Source organism: Panulirus ornatus, chromosome 17 (genome assembly GCF_036320965.1).
Source record: "Panulirus ornatus isolate Po-2019 chromosome 17, ASM3632096v1, whole genome shotgun sequence".
NCBI lineage: Eukaryota > Metazoa > Arthropoda > Malacostraca > Decapoda > Palinuridae > Panulirus > Panulirus ornatus.
In genome coordinates, this window is record NC_092240.1 from 53,064,078 (window position 1) to 53,081,689 (window position 17,612).

A 17,612-nucleotide genomic window follows, 5' to 3' on the forward strand; every position below is an offset into this window, starting at 1 on the left:
CACCGGAATATCAAGTGGAGAAGGAGAGGAGGAAGTGAGAGCAAGAGGGAGAGAGAGGGAGAGAGAGAGAGAGAGAGAGAGAGAGAGAGAGAGAGAGAGGCCCAAGGTTACTCAGATCTTGAGTCAGGGTAAGAAAAGGGGGGGGACGTCATTCATGATGGACTCGAGGGAGGCCCTCATGACGCTGCCGATGAAATCATCATCTTCCGCCCACACCACCAGCAGGAGGACGGGCGGTAAGCCGTCGGTGCGGCGACCAGGAGAGCCAAGGAACCGAAGGAGGACCATCCAATAAGGGGCGGCGGGGAGGCCTGACTCGAACCGTCGACCGTGGACCGTGATGACAGCAGAAGGTGCTCGGAGCCCAGGGAGACGACCCCCTCGAAGCCCTGGAGGAACAGAAGCAGACGCACCGGCCGTGTGGTCTGGAGAACCGGCCGACGCAGGCCAGGAGATGGAAGCGGTCGCCACCCGAAGGAGGGAGGATAGGTCCGACGACACCCGCGTCCTACCACACCAAACCTGCAAGGCAAGGAGAGGATACCTGTGGAGCGCGGAGGCCCGCGCGTGTGGAGGTGAGGCGAGGAACACAGCCGCTAGGAACAGGGACGGACCCAGCGACACAGGAGTGAACACGGTGACGTCATCGAAGTGACGTAATCAGACACGTCATCATGTAAGGCGATCGAAGCAAACCAGGAGCAACGACTCGTTATCACGGGAGGATCTTCCTCGCCAGGGCGGGCCAGGGAGGAAGATAGCCCCGCCACAGGATCCGTAGACACCACCTCCCCATCAGGCCTAGATAACTAGATAACAGAATCGGGTAACTGGCGAGAGTGTGGGAGATAACCCGATAGAGGCCTTTGTATCGGCCGATAAGGCACCGGAGGGCCTGGGGGTTAGAAGGGATAAGTGTCTCTGGGGGAACGACACAGCCATTGGCAAGGCGGTCCCGATATAAGGACCCTACCAGGAGGGACCTCGGGTCGGATGGTAGATAATAGAGAGACAGACGCCAGATAGATAAGAAAGAAAACGCCAAAAGATGAAAAGAAAACGAAAAATATTTAAGACATATTTCTCTGGGAAATACTTTCTAATCCTCTTGCGTTGCAGGAACATTTGAAACACTGATCTAGATGGACACAACGCAGTGTTGCAAAAAATTGTGTTGTCTGGGACTGAATATCTAGTTTGTATGTAGCCAAGTTACGGTACAGTTATTTACTTTTGTGCACAGTAGTGTACATATACATCAGTACAGCGGGCTCGTATGACATTTCATTGTCTGTACGATGTACATCTATTTGCTCTTGTGTGTACGTCCGATATTACAATATATATATATATATATATATATATATATATATATATATATATATATATATATATATATATATAGCATATATTAGTGTATTAGGAGAGTACGCCTTTACGTGGCTTTCTCTGATCGGTTCACATCCCCGGTTCAGCCCATTGATGACACGTCGACCTTGCGAGCCACATCGCTCGAACATGCTCTATCCCGTGCATGCCTCACACCCACCTGCATGTTTAGGCTCTAAACGCTCATATCATCTCGCACTCCATCCTTCCATCTCACTTGGTCTACATCGGACACGTATGCCCTCTTTGTCGAACCCTCTTCATTTGTTCTCTCCTTATGTCCGAACTATTCCAGCACACCGTCTTCATCGCCCTCGACCACATTCTTCAATCTTCAATAACTCTCTTTCTTCCTATCATTTCGTATTTGATCTACCTTCCTTACTCCACCTATTGCCTATACATTTACAACACATTCACTTCTTCCTTACTTTATTATCTACGACCCTTGCTTCACATCAGACACACCCATCTTTGCATCATAGGACTGTGAACTTTCTTTCCAAACAACCTGACTGCATGCAGAACCTTCGCCCCTCACCCACCTTATGGTTTGCTTCAGCTCCACGGTTCCATTTGCTGCCATAGCTACTCCCTAGGTATCTAACCCCCCCCCCCCGTCCCTCCTTTTTTCATCCACGTTGTCTCCATTCAGACTCAATTTCTATCCAGCTTGTCCCTCTCCCCTGCTAAACTCTCTAACATAGATTTCTTTCACATCAACGCTCTACTTTCTCCTTCCTTTGACTCTAGATTTAGACACCAGCTTCTGCAGTTCTCACTCGAGTCCCACTAAAGCCGTGTCATCAGCAAACAGCATATGACTCATCTCCCAGGCCTCCCTCACCACACCTGACAGAGTGTCAACCCGTCCATCTTTCTAAGATCCTCACATTCACCTCCTCATCACCTCTTAAATAAACAGCTTGAACAGCCTAGGTGACATCAAACATTCCTTGTTGCAGACCCACCTTGACCTGAAACCATTCACCCTTCGCCTTTCCTACTCGCCCAAACTCTTTACTTTCTTGCTAAAAACTCTTCTCTCCCTCTAGTAACTTTCCTTCCACGTCATATACCTGTGACGCCTCTCATAATGCATCTGTCAAGCGCTTCACATACATTTTCTAGATCCATTAAATGACACATATAATCCCTCTCAGTCACCACTCTCCAATACAACTTACCCGGTACACTCAACAAGCTTATACCTCTGTGCTTCGTATATTCACTTTCGTATGCCTTCCTTTTATATATTGACACTATGCAGGCATTCCACCAGTCCTCGGGCACCTAAGCATAAACCATACCTACATATAATACACATATATCATGTGTATAGTTAATGCTGATCGATACAATTTAAGAGATTTTTTCGTAAAGATATACTGTACTGGAAATATATACATACATGTTAACTCGCGCGCCAAGTTAAGCACTGGTGTATTTTATAGTTTTTGTGGTTCTGTGTCAAATGGGTACATTAGGATTACAGCTACAGCCATAAAATAAAACGTAGATAACAGTAATAAACATTACTGTAGCCTATACTGTGTGTGTGTGTGCGTGCGTGTGTGTGTATATTTGGATATCATGAAATTCAAAAACCGTTTTTGCGTATCCATTTGATTTAGGAATATTGCTGTCAACGAAGCGTATGTATGTCTGATGGCGACACAAAATAATTTGTAGTTATCTCGACTTATGGGTGAAATGAATATCACAAAAGTAATAAATTATTTATATTATTAGATACGATTGCCCATTTACCAGGGGAGTTGGGTAGGCATACATCACATCATGCTATGTGTTATTTTCCTGTTATTTCATTCGTGAATTTTGGGACGATATAAAAACCATTTGCTTTATTATACTCAGCCAACAGCAGTACACCTTTCGTTGTACCCTGAGCTACGAGGCGTAACGAGTCACTGTACGTGTAATTACCTCTTTGTACTGCACGGGGAGGGAGTTGTACACTCGTGGGGGCCCCCATCTCTTGTACTGCACGGAGAGGGAGTTGTACACTCGTGGGTCTCATCTGTACGCACGGGGAGGTTGTACACTCTGGGGTCTCATCTTGTACGTGGGAGGGAGTTGTATCTGGGCCCATCTTTGTACTGGGAGGATTGACACTCGTGAGGCCCCATCTCTTGTACTGTACGGGGAGGGAGTTGTACACTCGTGAGGCCCCATCTCTTGTACTGCACGGGGAGGGAGTTGTACACTCGTGGGGTCCCCATCTCTTGTACTGCACGGGGAGGGAGTTGTACACTCGTGAGGCCCCATCTCTTGTACTGTACGGGGAGGGAGTTGTACACTCAAACTTAGAATTCTACTTGACATCTCACAACTGGGTTTTAAATCCTATTCATGAGTTCAGAACCCAGTCTTAAATTCTACTTATGAATTCAGCTGCATTAAATCACATTACTAGTCGTTCTTCATGGCGGTAGTTCCAATCAATGTACTACTTCTGCCCTCAAATAGCTAGCGTACAGTCATGGACGCTCCCATAACGGCATTCTTCAATGTACCCAAAGGTACCCTAGCGACGTCGAATTATATACGCATTTTCTTTTTTCCTTTCGTTTTTCAAGACTTGATTGTGAGGGTAGACTTCTCGAAATGTCACAAGAGTATTTCTTTCATCTCTACGTCGGTAATACGAGTGAATGAAGGCAGTAAGTATGAATTATGTACATGTGCATATATGTATATGTCTGTGTATGTATATGTATACTTTGAAATGTATGGGTATGTTTATGTGCGTGTGTGGACGTGTATGTATATGCATGTGTATGTGGGTGGGTTGGGCCATTCTTTCGTCTGTTTCCTTGTATATATACATATATACATATATCTGTATATGATGAATCGATTTATATTGTGGTTCCGGGGTCAAGCATGAACCAATGACCTGTGGTGGAATTCAATATAGAAAATGGCTTGTCGTTATGCCCCATACTAAATGCGCTCTATAAAATTCATGAAAATAACAGGAAAAATTTATATAAAAATGATGTGGTGTACACCTGCCTTAAACCTCCCCTGGCGAATTTGCATCAATATCTAAATTGATAACTGATTTATCGCTTTATGCGATAGTTATTTCATCCATAAGTCGGAACAACAGTAAATTGCATTAGCGTTGCCATTAAACACGCACGCTACTGACAGCAGCATTACTATATCAATTGGGAACATAAAAGGTTTTTGAATTTCACATACGCAGTATAGGCTACATTTATGTTTATTGCTGCTTTCCATGTTCTACTTAATGGGTTTATCGGCAATCCTAATGTTCCCATTTATCACACAACCGGAAAAATGATATATCCTAGGATACAATATACTGTAGGACTAGGATACAGTATACTATAGGGTATACCTGACCGGATTTAGTGCATAGCAACCTGTTCAGTAGGCCACAAACTCAAGAGGCTGTATTATGTAAACAGAAATCATCCCAAAGAAAACGGGTGCCACTTAAAGTATTGAAGGGATACCTAATTTTTTGTCGTCGCTTGTCAGTATCGTTTCAGCTTTCGTTCGACAAGCAGGGCTGTGTAATCTGAATATATAAAACTCATGGCATTTCTAGTTACATTCTTCTCTGATTATTTCTTTTCAAGAATTACCTTAGAGAAACCTGGGTTTGCAACTACGTGGAAGTGTAGCTCAAATGGCGTAAAATATACCATAAATATGAATATTGCTCTGGCAACGCTTTTTGAGAATATATATATATATATATATATATATATATATATATATATATATATATATATATATATATATATATATTATCCCTGGGGATAGGGGAGCAAGAATACTTCCCACGTATTCCCTGCGTGTCGTAGAAGGCGACTAAATGGGAAGGGAGCGGGGGGCTGGAAATCCTCCCCTCTCGTTTTTTTTTTTTTTTTAATTTTCCAAAAGAAGGAACAGAGAATTGGGCCAGGTGAGGGTAGTCCCTCAAAGGCTCAGTCCTCTGTTCTTAACGCTACCTCGCTAATGCGGGAAATGGCGAATAGTTTGAAAGAAAGAAAAAAAAAAAAATATATATTATATATATATATATATATATATATTTAATATATATATATATATATTAGTCGATGTTGTCTAAATACCAAGAGATTATATGATAAATGCTTCAGTATTGTTTCCAGAAATCATAACAGCCATAGTCAGCTAGCAATAGATGGTTGACGTTGGAAAACGTTCGTGCAATGATGCAGCGTTCGAGCTGGAAGATCCACAGGCATGAGACACCATTAGAAAGGTCTAGCCTAGGGTTCACTTGACGTAATATGTGGGTAAAAGAAATAGGGTCTGAGTCAGTTAACGGAGGTAGGGTGATAACCACACACACACACACACACACACTTGTTTGGCGCTTCCTAACCCGAAATTTGTACACAATAACAGCATTGATACTACTACATAACATACTGAATATTTTGTTTATTAAGCTTCAGTCATAATTGTATCTAAATATCTAGAAATAGAAGGAAAGAAAACGTAAATGTGTGACTGAATCATCTCGACGTCCTTTAGTATACGGCAACGGCCACTCATCCTATCGATCTAGTTTCCAGTCTGCTCAACAGATGGGGCGGTTATAGAAAAGAAAAGAAGTATCTGGCAATCATAGCGTCACACTGCGTTACGTTGGTTTTCCGACGTGTTTTCTTATATGTCTTTGTGTTGCTTTTGTTATTCCTCTTCGAGTTGGCCGGCATGGCAGGTGGAGGAGCAATCACCCACGCAGCGGTGATTGTACTGAATTGTAAGTATGCTATTCATAGATATTCCCTGAAGTATCCATAGCCGTAGATTTTCTACAATAACTGTTGAGTGCTTTGGAAGGGCCGCTGTGAAATGTTCAAGTGCTGTTGGAAGATCCGTAGGGTATTATGTGTGTGTGTGTGTGTGTGTGTGTGTGTGTGTGTGTGGGGAGATGACCACAATTATGCAGTGAATTGATGGTTTCACATTACCCAGAAGTTATGTCAGTGAATTGATATTAGCCTGAAGATCATGGGTGTAGAGAATGGGCCAAGCTGGGTGCCGCTGGTGATCGTGGGTGTGGGGAATGGGTTAAGATGGTGGAGTTCGAAATAGAGGGTGCGACTGAGCTACACGCACACCACCTGCTATTTAGACATGGGCCAAAGGATTATTTCGTCCTGTTATTTTCAGATTTTTTAATGTTTGGGACACCAGTCTTGAGGTAGCACATATTTATCACTTTATATATGTAATTATGAATATATGTGGTGGGTAGGGGCGTCTCATATCGGACCCGGCTGTGTTAAACTATTCAATTATCGGTACTTCTGTGCGCTATGCCTTCCCCAGTATAACAACGCATAGTTATTTTCGCTTTATAACTGATTACAGACTGTCAGTTATTCTCGTGTGTGTGTGTGTGTGTGTGTGTGAGTAGTACTGTCAGTAATGAACTGAATTGTGGGGTAAAAATGTAGCAAACATTACAACTGGCAGTTATGTGATTAATGTGAGGAGGACTGACACGTATGGGACGGGATGATCGATAGGTAGTTAACCATCGTTAAACCCCTACGACCTGCATTCACCATTGGTCATGGTTCATTAACCGCGGTTGTTTCTAATTAGCCAGAAGAATTAACTGAGTGATTACTGGAAGTGAGAATGTCATGTGTATTTAGCAGCATGAATATCTACTTTTTTAAAATCATAATTAGGCCATTGGTGGTTTGAAACTACTGTACACTTTTTATTTTCATTCCTTTTTAAGCGTTGGTAACGGGGCGGATAGACGCGACTCTGGAATGATTTTAGATGAACGATACAAAAAAGACTTCATAATGTTGGCTAACCTGTGTGTGGCAGAGGAATCGCAGCTGCGCTCAGTTGGCAAGATCGGGATGAACTACAGTTTGCATTATGCCACAGTCGAGTACGATGGTTTATTGCAATTTCGATCAAATGTTTTTTTTACATGATTGGCTCTACGGAGACGCAAGTGGTTCTAGAAGGTGGACTTAGTCAGGAGTAAGTGCACTTAAACACCTCTGTGTAAGAAGTAAATGCGCTTAAACACCTCTGTATACGTTGATGTATGTGTGTGTTTAGAGGTTAATTCGACCGCAGATAATGTGTGGGAACTCCACTCCCGCGCAGTTGTGGGTTGCCAGTATAAGGAAAGGATAAAACACAATGTTGATGTCCCGTTGTAGATTGGTGTGTGTGTGTGTGTGTGTGTGTGTGTGTGTGTGTAGGGAAAAGGTTAGAATTGCTTTGGTTAGGATTAAATTGGATTAGGATCACAAAAATATAAAGGAAGTTTATTGGTTAAGGTTAGAACATGCGAATATTATGACCCACTTTAACTCCGGTTAAGTGAGCCAGAAACATTAATTGTGTAAGTTAATATAGATATCGTATCGTTTTCATTGGATATAAAATCATTAATCATCAGTCATCAACTACCTTATTGAGCAATCATCGTTCTGGCTTATATACAGGGTACAACTCTTACGTCATAATGGGTAGTTCAGATGCCTTATCTTGCTTGTTTCGGCTGTGATATGATGGTATGGTAGCGTCGTTGCCCGTCCATCATGCGATGATCGACCAGCTTGTCACCTTACGGCAGGGTAATCATGGTCGTAGGAGACCATGATGGTGGAAAGTGGTCCATGATACGTTTGTCTGTGTGTGTGTGTGTGTGTGTGGTTGGTAGAAGATTTCCTTGTAAAACGCAGATATGAACATGATTTGCAACGCTTTTTGACGAATTTAAAGCTGTCGCGAATTATTAGCATTATTATTATTTTATTATTATTATTATTATTATTATTATGTAACCAAAAACATTTTTTTAGGAAGGGGTTCTGAGGTTATAACTACAGGACCTCTATCTAAGGTCCCGTGTTGCGTCAATGTTAGGTTATACACACACAGTAGCAGTAACAGGATAGACCCGTGAAATGACATGAGCGATGGAGCTTAGTGAGAGTGGCTTCTCACTCTCGTGTGTAGCCTCGGAGCCAGCCAAGCCTGCGTGTTGTAGAAGGCGATTCAGTGGGGTGGGACCGTTGGGGGAGGAGGGAGCTGCAAATCCTACCCTCTTGAAATATTCCTTTCTAGAAGGGAAACGGGAGCCAAGGAAGGATTTTTCTTAAAGGGCTCAACCGTTTGTTTGTGATGGTATCTTCCTAAGGCAGGAAAATGCAAGCAGATGCTGCATACCGGTATATATATATATATATATATATATATATATATATATATATATATATATATATATATATATATATATATGCAAGAGTCCTGCTGTTACCCCAGGACCTTCCTGAAGACTCGTGCAGCTCATTGTTGTGCTAATTGTCTCTTCCTTTGGAGCGAGAAGTTCTTTGACGAGGTGTTACTCCCAATTATACGTCCTCGTCAAAGTAGTAAACTTTTCACGTAACTTTAAGCAGGCGGAGTCCAGTAGCACCAGATGGCGTCCTAGCTACGTCTCTTCGTTGTATTTCAACTGTCTGTTATATTTCTTTCTTGTGTCTCCCCTGATGATGTGATTATTACACGAAAGTGCACAAGGGAACTTAACGTGTTTCATTTGCCCGTGGACAAAAAGGAATTATATATATATATATATATATATATATATATATATATATATATATATATATATATATATATATATATTTTCTTTCAAACTATTCGCCATTTCCCGCATTAGCGAGGTAGCGTTAAGAACAGAGGACTGGGCCTTGAGGGAATACCCTCACCTGGCCCAATTCTCTGTTCCTTCTTTTGGAAAATTAAAAAAAAAAAAAAAAACAAGAGGGGAGGATTTCCAGCCCCCCGCTCCCTCCCCTTTTAGTCGCCTTCTACGACACGCAGGGAATACGTGGGAAGTATTCTTTCTCCCTATCCCCAGGGATAATATATATATATATATATATATATATATATATTATATATATATATTATATATATATATATATATATAATATTGAATAGCCTTATGAAAATTTAGTTGTGGTTGACACCCACAGGTGTTTGTAGTAGATTTGACCACGAAAAATCTTGATTCCTCAGGTCTGGTTGGCCAACTGCACCCGTCCCATTTCGATGTGGAGAGCATGTTTAAGGCGGACGGGAGGATCGAACCTGGGGTGAGTACATCTTTGAGAGTACATGTACGTCTGTTGTAGTGTTAAAGTTTTCGATTAGTTGTAGATACTGTGTTTTTCGGTAAACTTCTGTAATGCCTTTGACCTTAAGACGCTTAACGGTCAGGGCAAGTATGCGCTATACGTGTCAGTGAGAGGCCACCAGTACATCGTCCATGGTAACGATTAGTTGTGGTTTACTGGGTGCGAGCGAGTAATATTTGGTAGTGTTAGCAGCGTATTTTTTCTTTGCTGATGCGAGGTTCAGTTGTCACTCAGACTGGACTATAAAAGCAAGGGAATGGGTGCCAGGAAGACACGCTCTCATATGTAATGACTATAATGAACGGTTAACTATCATGAACAGTGACTTATCATCACAAGTGATTGTATGTGTTAGAAACGAGGGTGACGTATCATCAGTAGAACAATCTGTGTTGACGATGGGGTCATTGTGGGAAGGCGGGAAGACCTATACAAAATACGTCCAGCTTGCGAACGGACAGAAGATGGGGCCCAGCGTAGCTCGCCACTGGACGACGGGATGTTCCCAAGGTTTTAAAAAAAGGGAGTAATCCTCGCCTTGATAAGACGAGGAGTGGACGCACCCGATGCTGCTCAACTTAGCGAGCCCCAGCGAGGGATAATGGTCGTTGTATTACGAGTTGAACATGAAAAGGCGCGTGTGTTGACGTCCTGCTAACGAGTCCGGCACAGGTGGGTGTATCTCCGCATTTGATCCTCCTGCCGAAGTCGACGCACACGCCTGGTCAGGTTTATACCGAGTGTGTGTCGCAAGAAGGCTTGATGGCTTAGCCCCGCAGGGTATTTGGAGGAGGTCTGCTGTGTGGTGGTCATCTGAGTCGCTCTGGAAGGCTTGGGTGCTTTTTTTTTTTTTTTGAGACCTTACAGCGGGAAAGTGCTAGCGAGAACATCCCCACCCACGGATAGTGGCGGGTTCGTTTACACACGAGAGTGAGGCGTCAGTGGCAGTTTTACGTAAACCTCTGCGTCTGTGAAGGTCATTTTTTTTTATCGCTGCCACCGTTACAGGGTCAGAGGCCCTACTTAGGGTACGGTTCAGTGTGTAAATCATTGAACCTCGGCGTCATGATGTGTCGTTATTAGTGATATGTTGATAGTTTGATATGGCGTTTTTGGAAACGATTGAGGAAAAAAAATGTAGGCGTTGAAAAGAACATTGAACTACAGAATGGATTTGTTAGAGAAAAGATATTAAGATTAAAAGTGCTGAGGCGCTGTGGGGTTGAACTCGCGAGTACGTCATTACATAGGCCTTTGTCTTCGTTGACATATCCTTTAACCTAACCCTTAAGGGCTTGTGTCAAGGGCCTGGCCATCGTACTCAAGCGGATGTACCGTAATGGTCAAGGGTACGTACCGTCGTTCTCAAGGATGGTACCACTGTGTCTAATGAGGTTAATTATATCTCCCTGATATTCACTGGGTGGACCAGGCAGCTTGGGTAGGCCCGCTCGTGCTGGTGGAGGCGCTCAACACACGTTGGTGAGCGCCTCGGTTTCTCTGGTGCTGAGCAAAGGCGCTCAGTGCCGAGCAGAGCCGATCACTCGGGTGGTGAGCAGAGGCGTGACGTGTTTGGGGCCTGAGACCTGGCCTCTATGAGTTTAAAAAGCATATCAGGTCGCCAAGCAGGTCCTTCTCGGCTCACACTAGAACCTAGCCAGGAATTTCTGTTTACCTTAACAAGCGTGTTTAGGGGTCAATGACACTTGCCCGTGCATGAATATATTTTAACGTGAGTTTTGATTGATTTTTTTTTCATTATTAAATGGCGTGGAAATCTGGAATACGTGTCGAGGACGTTTATCTTGCTGTGCATTGCCACAGCGTTGCAGTGTCGTATGTCGGCGGCGTCTGTGGTCGTTGCACACGGGTCCTCTGGCTAGACCGAGCACAGGACGTACTCCTTCGACGTGCAGGTGTAGTCGTCGAAGTAGCCGGACGGGGACGACATCAAGAGGCAGTTCTCCCTGGATCCTCCGGTGGGGCTGTTGGTGGACCAGAAGGGGATGCCCATCGGCATCAGGCTGCCGTCGACCCAGTGCCACGAGCCTTCCAGCCCTACGTCGAATCCCCCCAACCAGTAGTCGTCGAGGACATCTGGAAAGAGGAGAGGCGCTGAAGATGGCTTTGAAGATACCGGGTGGGGGGAGACTAAGGTTCAGGGAGCGATGAAGAATGTGCAGAGAGAACGCTATCTCTGAGGGCAAAAATGGGTATGTTTGAAGGAATAGTGGTTCCAACAATGTTATATGGTTGCGAAGCATGGGCTATAGATAGGGTTGTACGGAGGAGGTGGATGTGTCAGAAATAAAATGTTTGAGGACAATATGTGGTGTGAGGTGGTTTGATCGAGTAAGTAATGTAAGGGTTAGAGAGATGTGTGTGGAAATAGAGTATGGTTGAGAGAGCTGTTGAGGGTGTGTTGAAATGGTTTGGACATGTGGAAAGAACGAGTGAGGAAAGATTGACAAAGAGGATATATGTGTCAGAGGTGGAGGGAACAAGAAGTGAGAGACGAAATTGGAGGTGGAAGGATGGAGTGAAAAACATTTTGAGCAATTGAGGTCTGAACATACAGGAGAGTGAGAGGTGTGTAAGGAATAGTGATTTGGAACGATGTGGTATACCGGGGTCGACGTGCTGTCAATGGACTGAACCAGGGAATGTGATGCGTCTGGGGTAAACCATGGAAAGGTTGTAGGGCCTGGATGTGGATAGGGAGACTGAATGTGAACGAAAGTTGCCCTTTTGTCTGTATTCCTGGCGCTTCCTCGCTGAATCAGGGGGTAGCGATGCTGTTTTCCTGTGGGGCGGGGTAGCAACAGGAATGGATGAAGGCAAGCAAGTATGTATATGTACATGGGTATGTATGTAATGTCTACGTATGTGCATGAATATGAATGTATATTATGTGTATGTATGTATGTGGGCGTTTGTGTACATATAGCTGTATGAGAGTGGCTGTGCCATTCTTCGTCTGTTTCCTGGTGCTACCTCGCCGACGCGGGAAACAGCGACTATATATAATATATATATTTATATACGGGCATATTAGTCAGAGCATCAGATACACTCACGATTGAAGACGATGTATTCCCAGAGTGGGTTGAGGTCATGGCAACTGGTTACCATTGCCAGGTCGGGCTGACCCTCTGTGCTCTGTAGCGACCTGCAGTAGTCCCGGCCTTCGTGCCTGCAGGGGAGGAATGCTCAGTCTTTACCGAGTTGGCAAATGTGCGAGGAATTGATGGAGTGTCTCCGAATTGTCACGTTTTCTGTGCTGATCAGCCGCTCACCAGGACACATCATTCACCAGGACACATCATTCACCAGGACACATCATTCACCAGGAAACCGTCACTCACCAGGACTCCACCAGTCATAAGGAAACATACTGATACTATAAGACCATTGCCCACCAGGACATGTACACAGCAGAACGCCTGAGCCTACCAGGACATGAATTGATCCTGTAAGCTCCACAGATCCACCAGGTCACATGCTGAGACATTCCAGGGTAATGGGAGATACCACAACACCACGACTTACCAGGACACATATTGACATGCACCACAACACCAGGACCTACCAGGATATACACTGACACACACCTCAACACTAGGACCTACCAGGAGACACACGCTGGCACATACCACAACAACAGGACACGTGCAATAGTACTCACCAGGTCATCTTTTCACGAGAGTTGACGTAAATGCAGAGGGTTCCCACTTGCATGAAAGGATCACCGCAACTTGCATCTGCAGGAGAGAAGCATTGCAAGGTACAGGACGAAGGTAATATTCATTCATTCATTAATGCATGTTAGTATTTCCCCTCCTACACCCGGTAGCCAATATAGTGACGGCCATAAAGCATGCTGTGGAGGGGGCGGGGATCATATGAGGTAATAGTCGAAGTCTGTACCACAATGTGTTTATGTTCGCCACTTGACTGTTGCTCATCGAAGTCAAGATTGGTGAACATTTTGAGTCATAGGTCATCAATGAGAGGTGGTGTGATAGCTGGCCGAGTAGTTTTTTTTTCACTTTTGGGACTTCTGTTCCATTTTTAGGCCATTCTTGTTGCACATGAAAAGAATGCGGTCCAGAGCACACTCCCTGTGGCACCCCACTCGTCACGCCCTGCTTGTCGAAGGCTTCACATGTCAACCTCTACGGTTTAATTGAGAAGTCTCGCCAGATAGATCATCCACAGAGCGCCAGTGGGGACATAGATTATCAGAGGACATAGAGCAGGCAGGTTACAGAAGACCGAATGGTCTCTGGTACACTGGGAAATACAGTGATACACATGTTTCCTATTCCAAGTCCCGTTCTGAAGTTACTACCCATTAGTCAGGTGTGTTGTTTCAGAAGATCCCACATGGCCTGTCTCTTGCCCGGCGAGGAAGTCCCCTCGGTTTTCCGGACCTCAGATCCAACATCTCCGGTTTACGATCCCGTTACCCTGAGTAGCGTGGGCGACAGTTCGAGTAGGTGCAGACTTTAAGAGCTTTACGATACCAGTTAGATGAACAGAAGTGACTGCGGGAGGAATGTCCCTTGCCCGCCAGACCCCGTACCAATACTGAGGCCAGGGGGGCGCCTTGGTACATCGAGAGTCGAGACCTACCTGACGTGGACGCCAGAGAGAAGAGAATTATCGCCAAGGTATAACCTAATACAGCCATTTCGAAGTACCCTTCCGGAGTGTGATGCCTTTCAGCCTCGCTGATGGTTATATAGACGCTGACGGCGACGCCCCCTAAGTGGGTCAGCTGCGGTGATTCTCAAAGGGGTTACGTGGGAGTGTGATAGATAATCAGAGGACCTGATGGTCCATGGCCAGGTGTGTGTGTGTGTGTTTTCTTGACCTAAATTTTCCTGGAAGCAGGGCAGGAAAGCAGAAAGTGCCTCCCTACCCACCTCTCCTCTGGCTCAACTGCTGTTAGGATTGGAATCGACGAGATGAGGAACGCCTGTGATAGAACATCAGGGAACAGTTTGGGGTCCCTGAAGTAGTCAGAACCAGTTATCTGTTCACGGTTCATGACCGCATCCACACCAGTCTGACGTACACTGAAGTCATGCGCATCGCATGACCTACCAATTGCCATCACCTACCTGAAGCAGACACGAACGACAGCACGACTATCGTCAGGAGACCTTGCCAATGGGCCATGGTGAAAGGTATGGTTCCTCCAGCAGCTGCAGGAGTGTGGTGCCCTCAGCGTTGTGCTGCGGGGCTATAAATACACACCCAAAGGGCCAGGCAGTTGACTACCACGATCCCCCTTTTTTTTTTCTCGACATGGAAATGTCGACATCAGTGATTACCGGAATATTTCGTAACGTGGAATCTGTTGATATACGTGTGTGTGTGTGTGTGGGAGGCTGACTCATCTATATAACCTCCAGCCTTGTAGTTGTAGTTGTTATATAGCTATGTTATATGACTGTGTTGTGATGTATATGAAACCCTCATCGCACTCTTTTTGACATCTATGTTTTTGCTATTGACTATATCATTTAATGACGGGCGAATTTGACTGTTTAAGTGTATCATTCAGACGTTCCTGTATTTCATAATATTCTGATTTTCTTCTGTTATTTAGTTACACGTCCCTGAGTCTGAAATCTGGGGAAGATGGCTTACTTTAGGCCCTTTGCGCTACAAGTGAGACATATTGCTTTACGCCTGTCCGTCCTTGTATATTCCTGTTTGTAATTTCCTATTTGTCACTGTACTGGGAGGGAGTTGTACACAAGTAGGGCCCCCTTCTCTTGAACGTTCTCTGCTATCATGGAGCTTTTTAGATTATCAGTTATCAATTACAGGAAGTCTGTAATCGCTTTTTACCAGATAAAATGTTTGTCATCACTTACTATCAATTGTAACTTCTATATTCATTTATCACTAGTTACAGAGAGTGTATTTACTTGCTACTAGCTAAAATGTCTATTAATTTTTAACCAATTACAGAAAGTTTGTGATCACTTACCACCTGTTACAATAAGTCTGTATTCCTTTTTTTTGCAATTACAATTACAGGAAGTCTGTATTCACTTTCTACCGATCACATTCATACTGGGAGGCCTATATGTCGTCCCTCAGTTGATAGTATCTTCCTAGTATGGTCTGGGCTGAGTCTTGATTCATAGTATACCATGTGTGATATACGAGGGAAATGTTAAGGGTTCCAGTAATGTTCGGTACGACCTGACGTATGACGGTTGGTCAGTTGTGTATGGTGTGTGCTGGCGCTGTCTCCAGACATCTGGTTGTCTGACACACACACACACACACACACATACACACAGTTTCTCTTGAGTGTTGACCTCATAGACTGTGAACTTGGTCGTGGAACTGAGGGAATGGTTGCCGAACGGCTCAGACCCAGGCGGAAGAACATCTTTCTCCCACTACGTTTATTTTTCACGGCCGAAATCTGTAAGTCATGTGTTGATCAAGTCTTATGATAAGTCTGTCTTTCTCCCTGGGGTAAGGGGAGAAAGAATACTGCCCACGTATTCCCTGCGTGTCGTAGAAGGCGACTAAAAGGTGAGGGAGCGGCGTGGGGGTGGAAATCCTCCCCTCCTGTATTACTTTCCCAAAGAAGGAACGAAGCAAGGAGGCAGGTGAGGAATTCTCTCCTCTAAGTCTGGCATCTGTTCTTGACGCCGCCTTGCTCACGCGGGATGCGGCGAACATGTCTTAAAAATAGCTACACATACACGGAAAGTACGTAGAGGTGTTTTATTAAGACTGACAGTGATATGACGAGAACTGATACTGTTCAAGAACGTAGTTGGTCAACGTCTTGGCAGGAGAAGCCATGTGAACAACTCCATCCTAACGGGCTGGTGAAACAGGAAATGGTTTTTTTTTTTGGTTTTTGTTTGATACAGCGACGTGACACACATATCCTCCCCCCCCCCCCAACACCCACACACACACACACACACACACACACACGTGCGGGTCGTCACCAACCGCGGTAGATAAGATGAGGAAATCATCCCTCGTCATCACAGCTGTTACCTTCTCAAGACACCAGCCTCCCACCCACCCACCCCCGAGTCAACTCCGGGGGCCTGTGGTTACGCTGGTGAGGGAACCAGGAGAGAGAGAGAGAGAGAGAGAGAGAGAGAGAGAGAGAGAGAGAGAGAGAGAGAGAGAGAGAGAGAGAGTAATGTTACAGGAATTACAGAGACCTGTCATTGAGAGATGGCTGGTCTCGCCTGATGAATGAATTGTGTAAAAGATGTGTGTAAGTAGAGGTGTGTAAAAGATGAGTAAGTAAAATAAGTGTGTGAGTGAAACATGTGGGTAAGTAAAAGAAGTATACAAGTAGAAGTGTGTAAAATTGTAAAAGAAACGTGTAAAATGGAAAACGATGGAGAGGCATTTTCGTCAGGTTACGAGGCACAATGTACGTAGGTGAGGGTCGTGTGTATGACGGAGTTCAGGGGGCTGTGTGGACCTTACCAGTACCCTCGCTGAAACTGGGTATGGGGGTCACCCTGATAGATACTTGATAGATAGATAGATAAAGATCGGCGCGGCATCAAGCCGTCTTGGCTGTCGTTCCCGGACGACGTCGTCTTCCGTCGCCCACTGCCCGAGACGAGGGCCTGAGCTGGACGACAGGTGGGTCACGAGGCGGCAGCTGGTGCACTGCTGTGCGGCTCTTATGTTGTGTGATTTCAAGACCAAGAATGAGTTGACAATATATATATATTATATATATATATATATATATATATATATATATATATATATATATATATATATTTTTTTTTTTTTTTTTGTCGCTGTCTCCCGCGTTTGCGAGGTAGCGCAAGGAAACAGACGAAAGAAATGGCCCAAGCCACCCCCATACACATGTATATACATACGTCCACACACGCAAATATACATACCTACACAGCTTTCCATGGTTTACCCCAGACGCTTCACATGCCCTGATTCAATCCACTGACAGCACGTCAACCCCGG

At 44.6% G+C, this 17,612-nt stretch overlaps 1 protein-coding gene across 2 annotated transcripts; it reads right to left on the reverse strand.

The window, feature by feature from the left end:
- Window positions 1-11,324: 11,324 nt before the first annotated feature.
- LOC139754782 (tetranectin-like protein) lies at window positions 11,325-14,891 on the reverse strand. 2 transcript variants are annotated; one of them, XM_071672565.1, is made up of 4 exons: window positions 14,738-14,891; window positions 13,297-13,372; window positions 12,689-12,804; window positions 11,325-11,708 (listed from the first exon to the last, which is right to left on the reverse strand). In XM_071672565.1, exons 1-4 carry the CDS (start codon window positions 14,793-14,795, stop codon window positions 11,491-11,493), a joined length of 468 nt encoding a protein of 155 aa, XP_071528666.1. In that variant the 5' UTR covers window positions 14,796-14,891; the 3' UTR covers window positions 11,325-11,490. The 2 variants fall into 2 exon arrangements, with proteins under 2 accessions (XP_071528666.1, XP_071528665.1); XM_071672564.1 differs by lacking the exon at window positions 14,738-14,891 and adding an exon at window positions 14,247-14,331.
- Window positions 14,892-17,612: the final 2,721 nt, after the last annotated feature.

What these genes read in the sequence shown, in the direction of transcription:
- LOC139754782 (XM_071672565.1), bottom strand. Translation starts at nt 14,795, where the DNA reads ATGGCCCATTGGCAAGGTCTCCTGACGATAGTCGTGCTGTCGTTCGTG. An exon ending in GTCGTTCGTGTCTGCTTCAG is followed by an intron (nt 13,373 to 14,737) that starts GTAGGTGATGGC and finishes TCTCTCCTGCAG; the next exon opens with ATGCAAGTTGCGGTGATCCT. An exon ending in GGAATACATCGTCTTCAATC is followed by an intron (nt 11,709 to 12,688) that starts GTGAGTGTATCT and finishes TCCTCTTTCCAG; the next exon opens with ATGTCCTCGACGACTACTGG.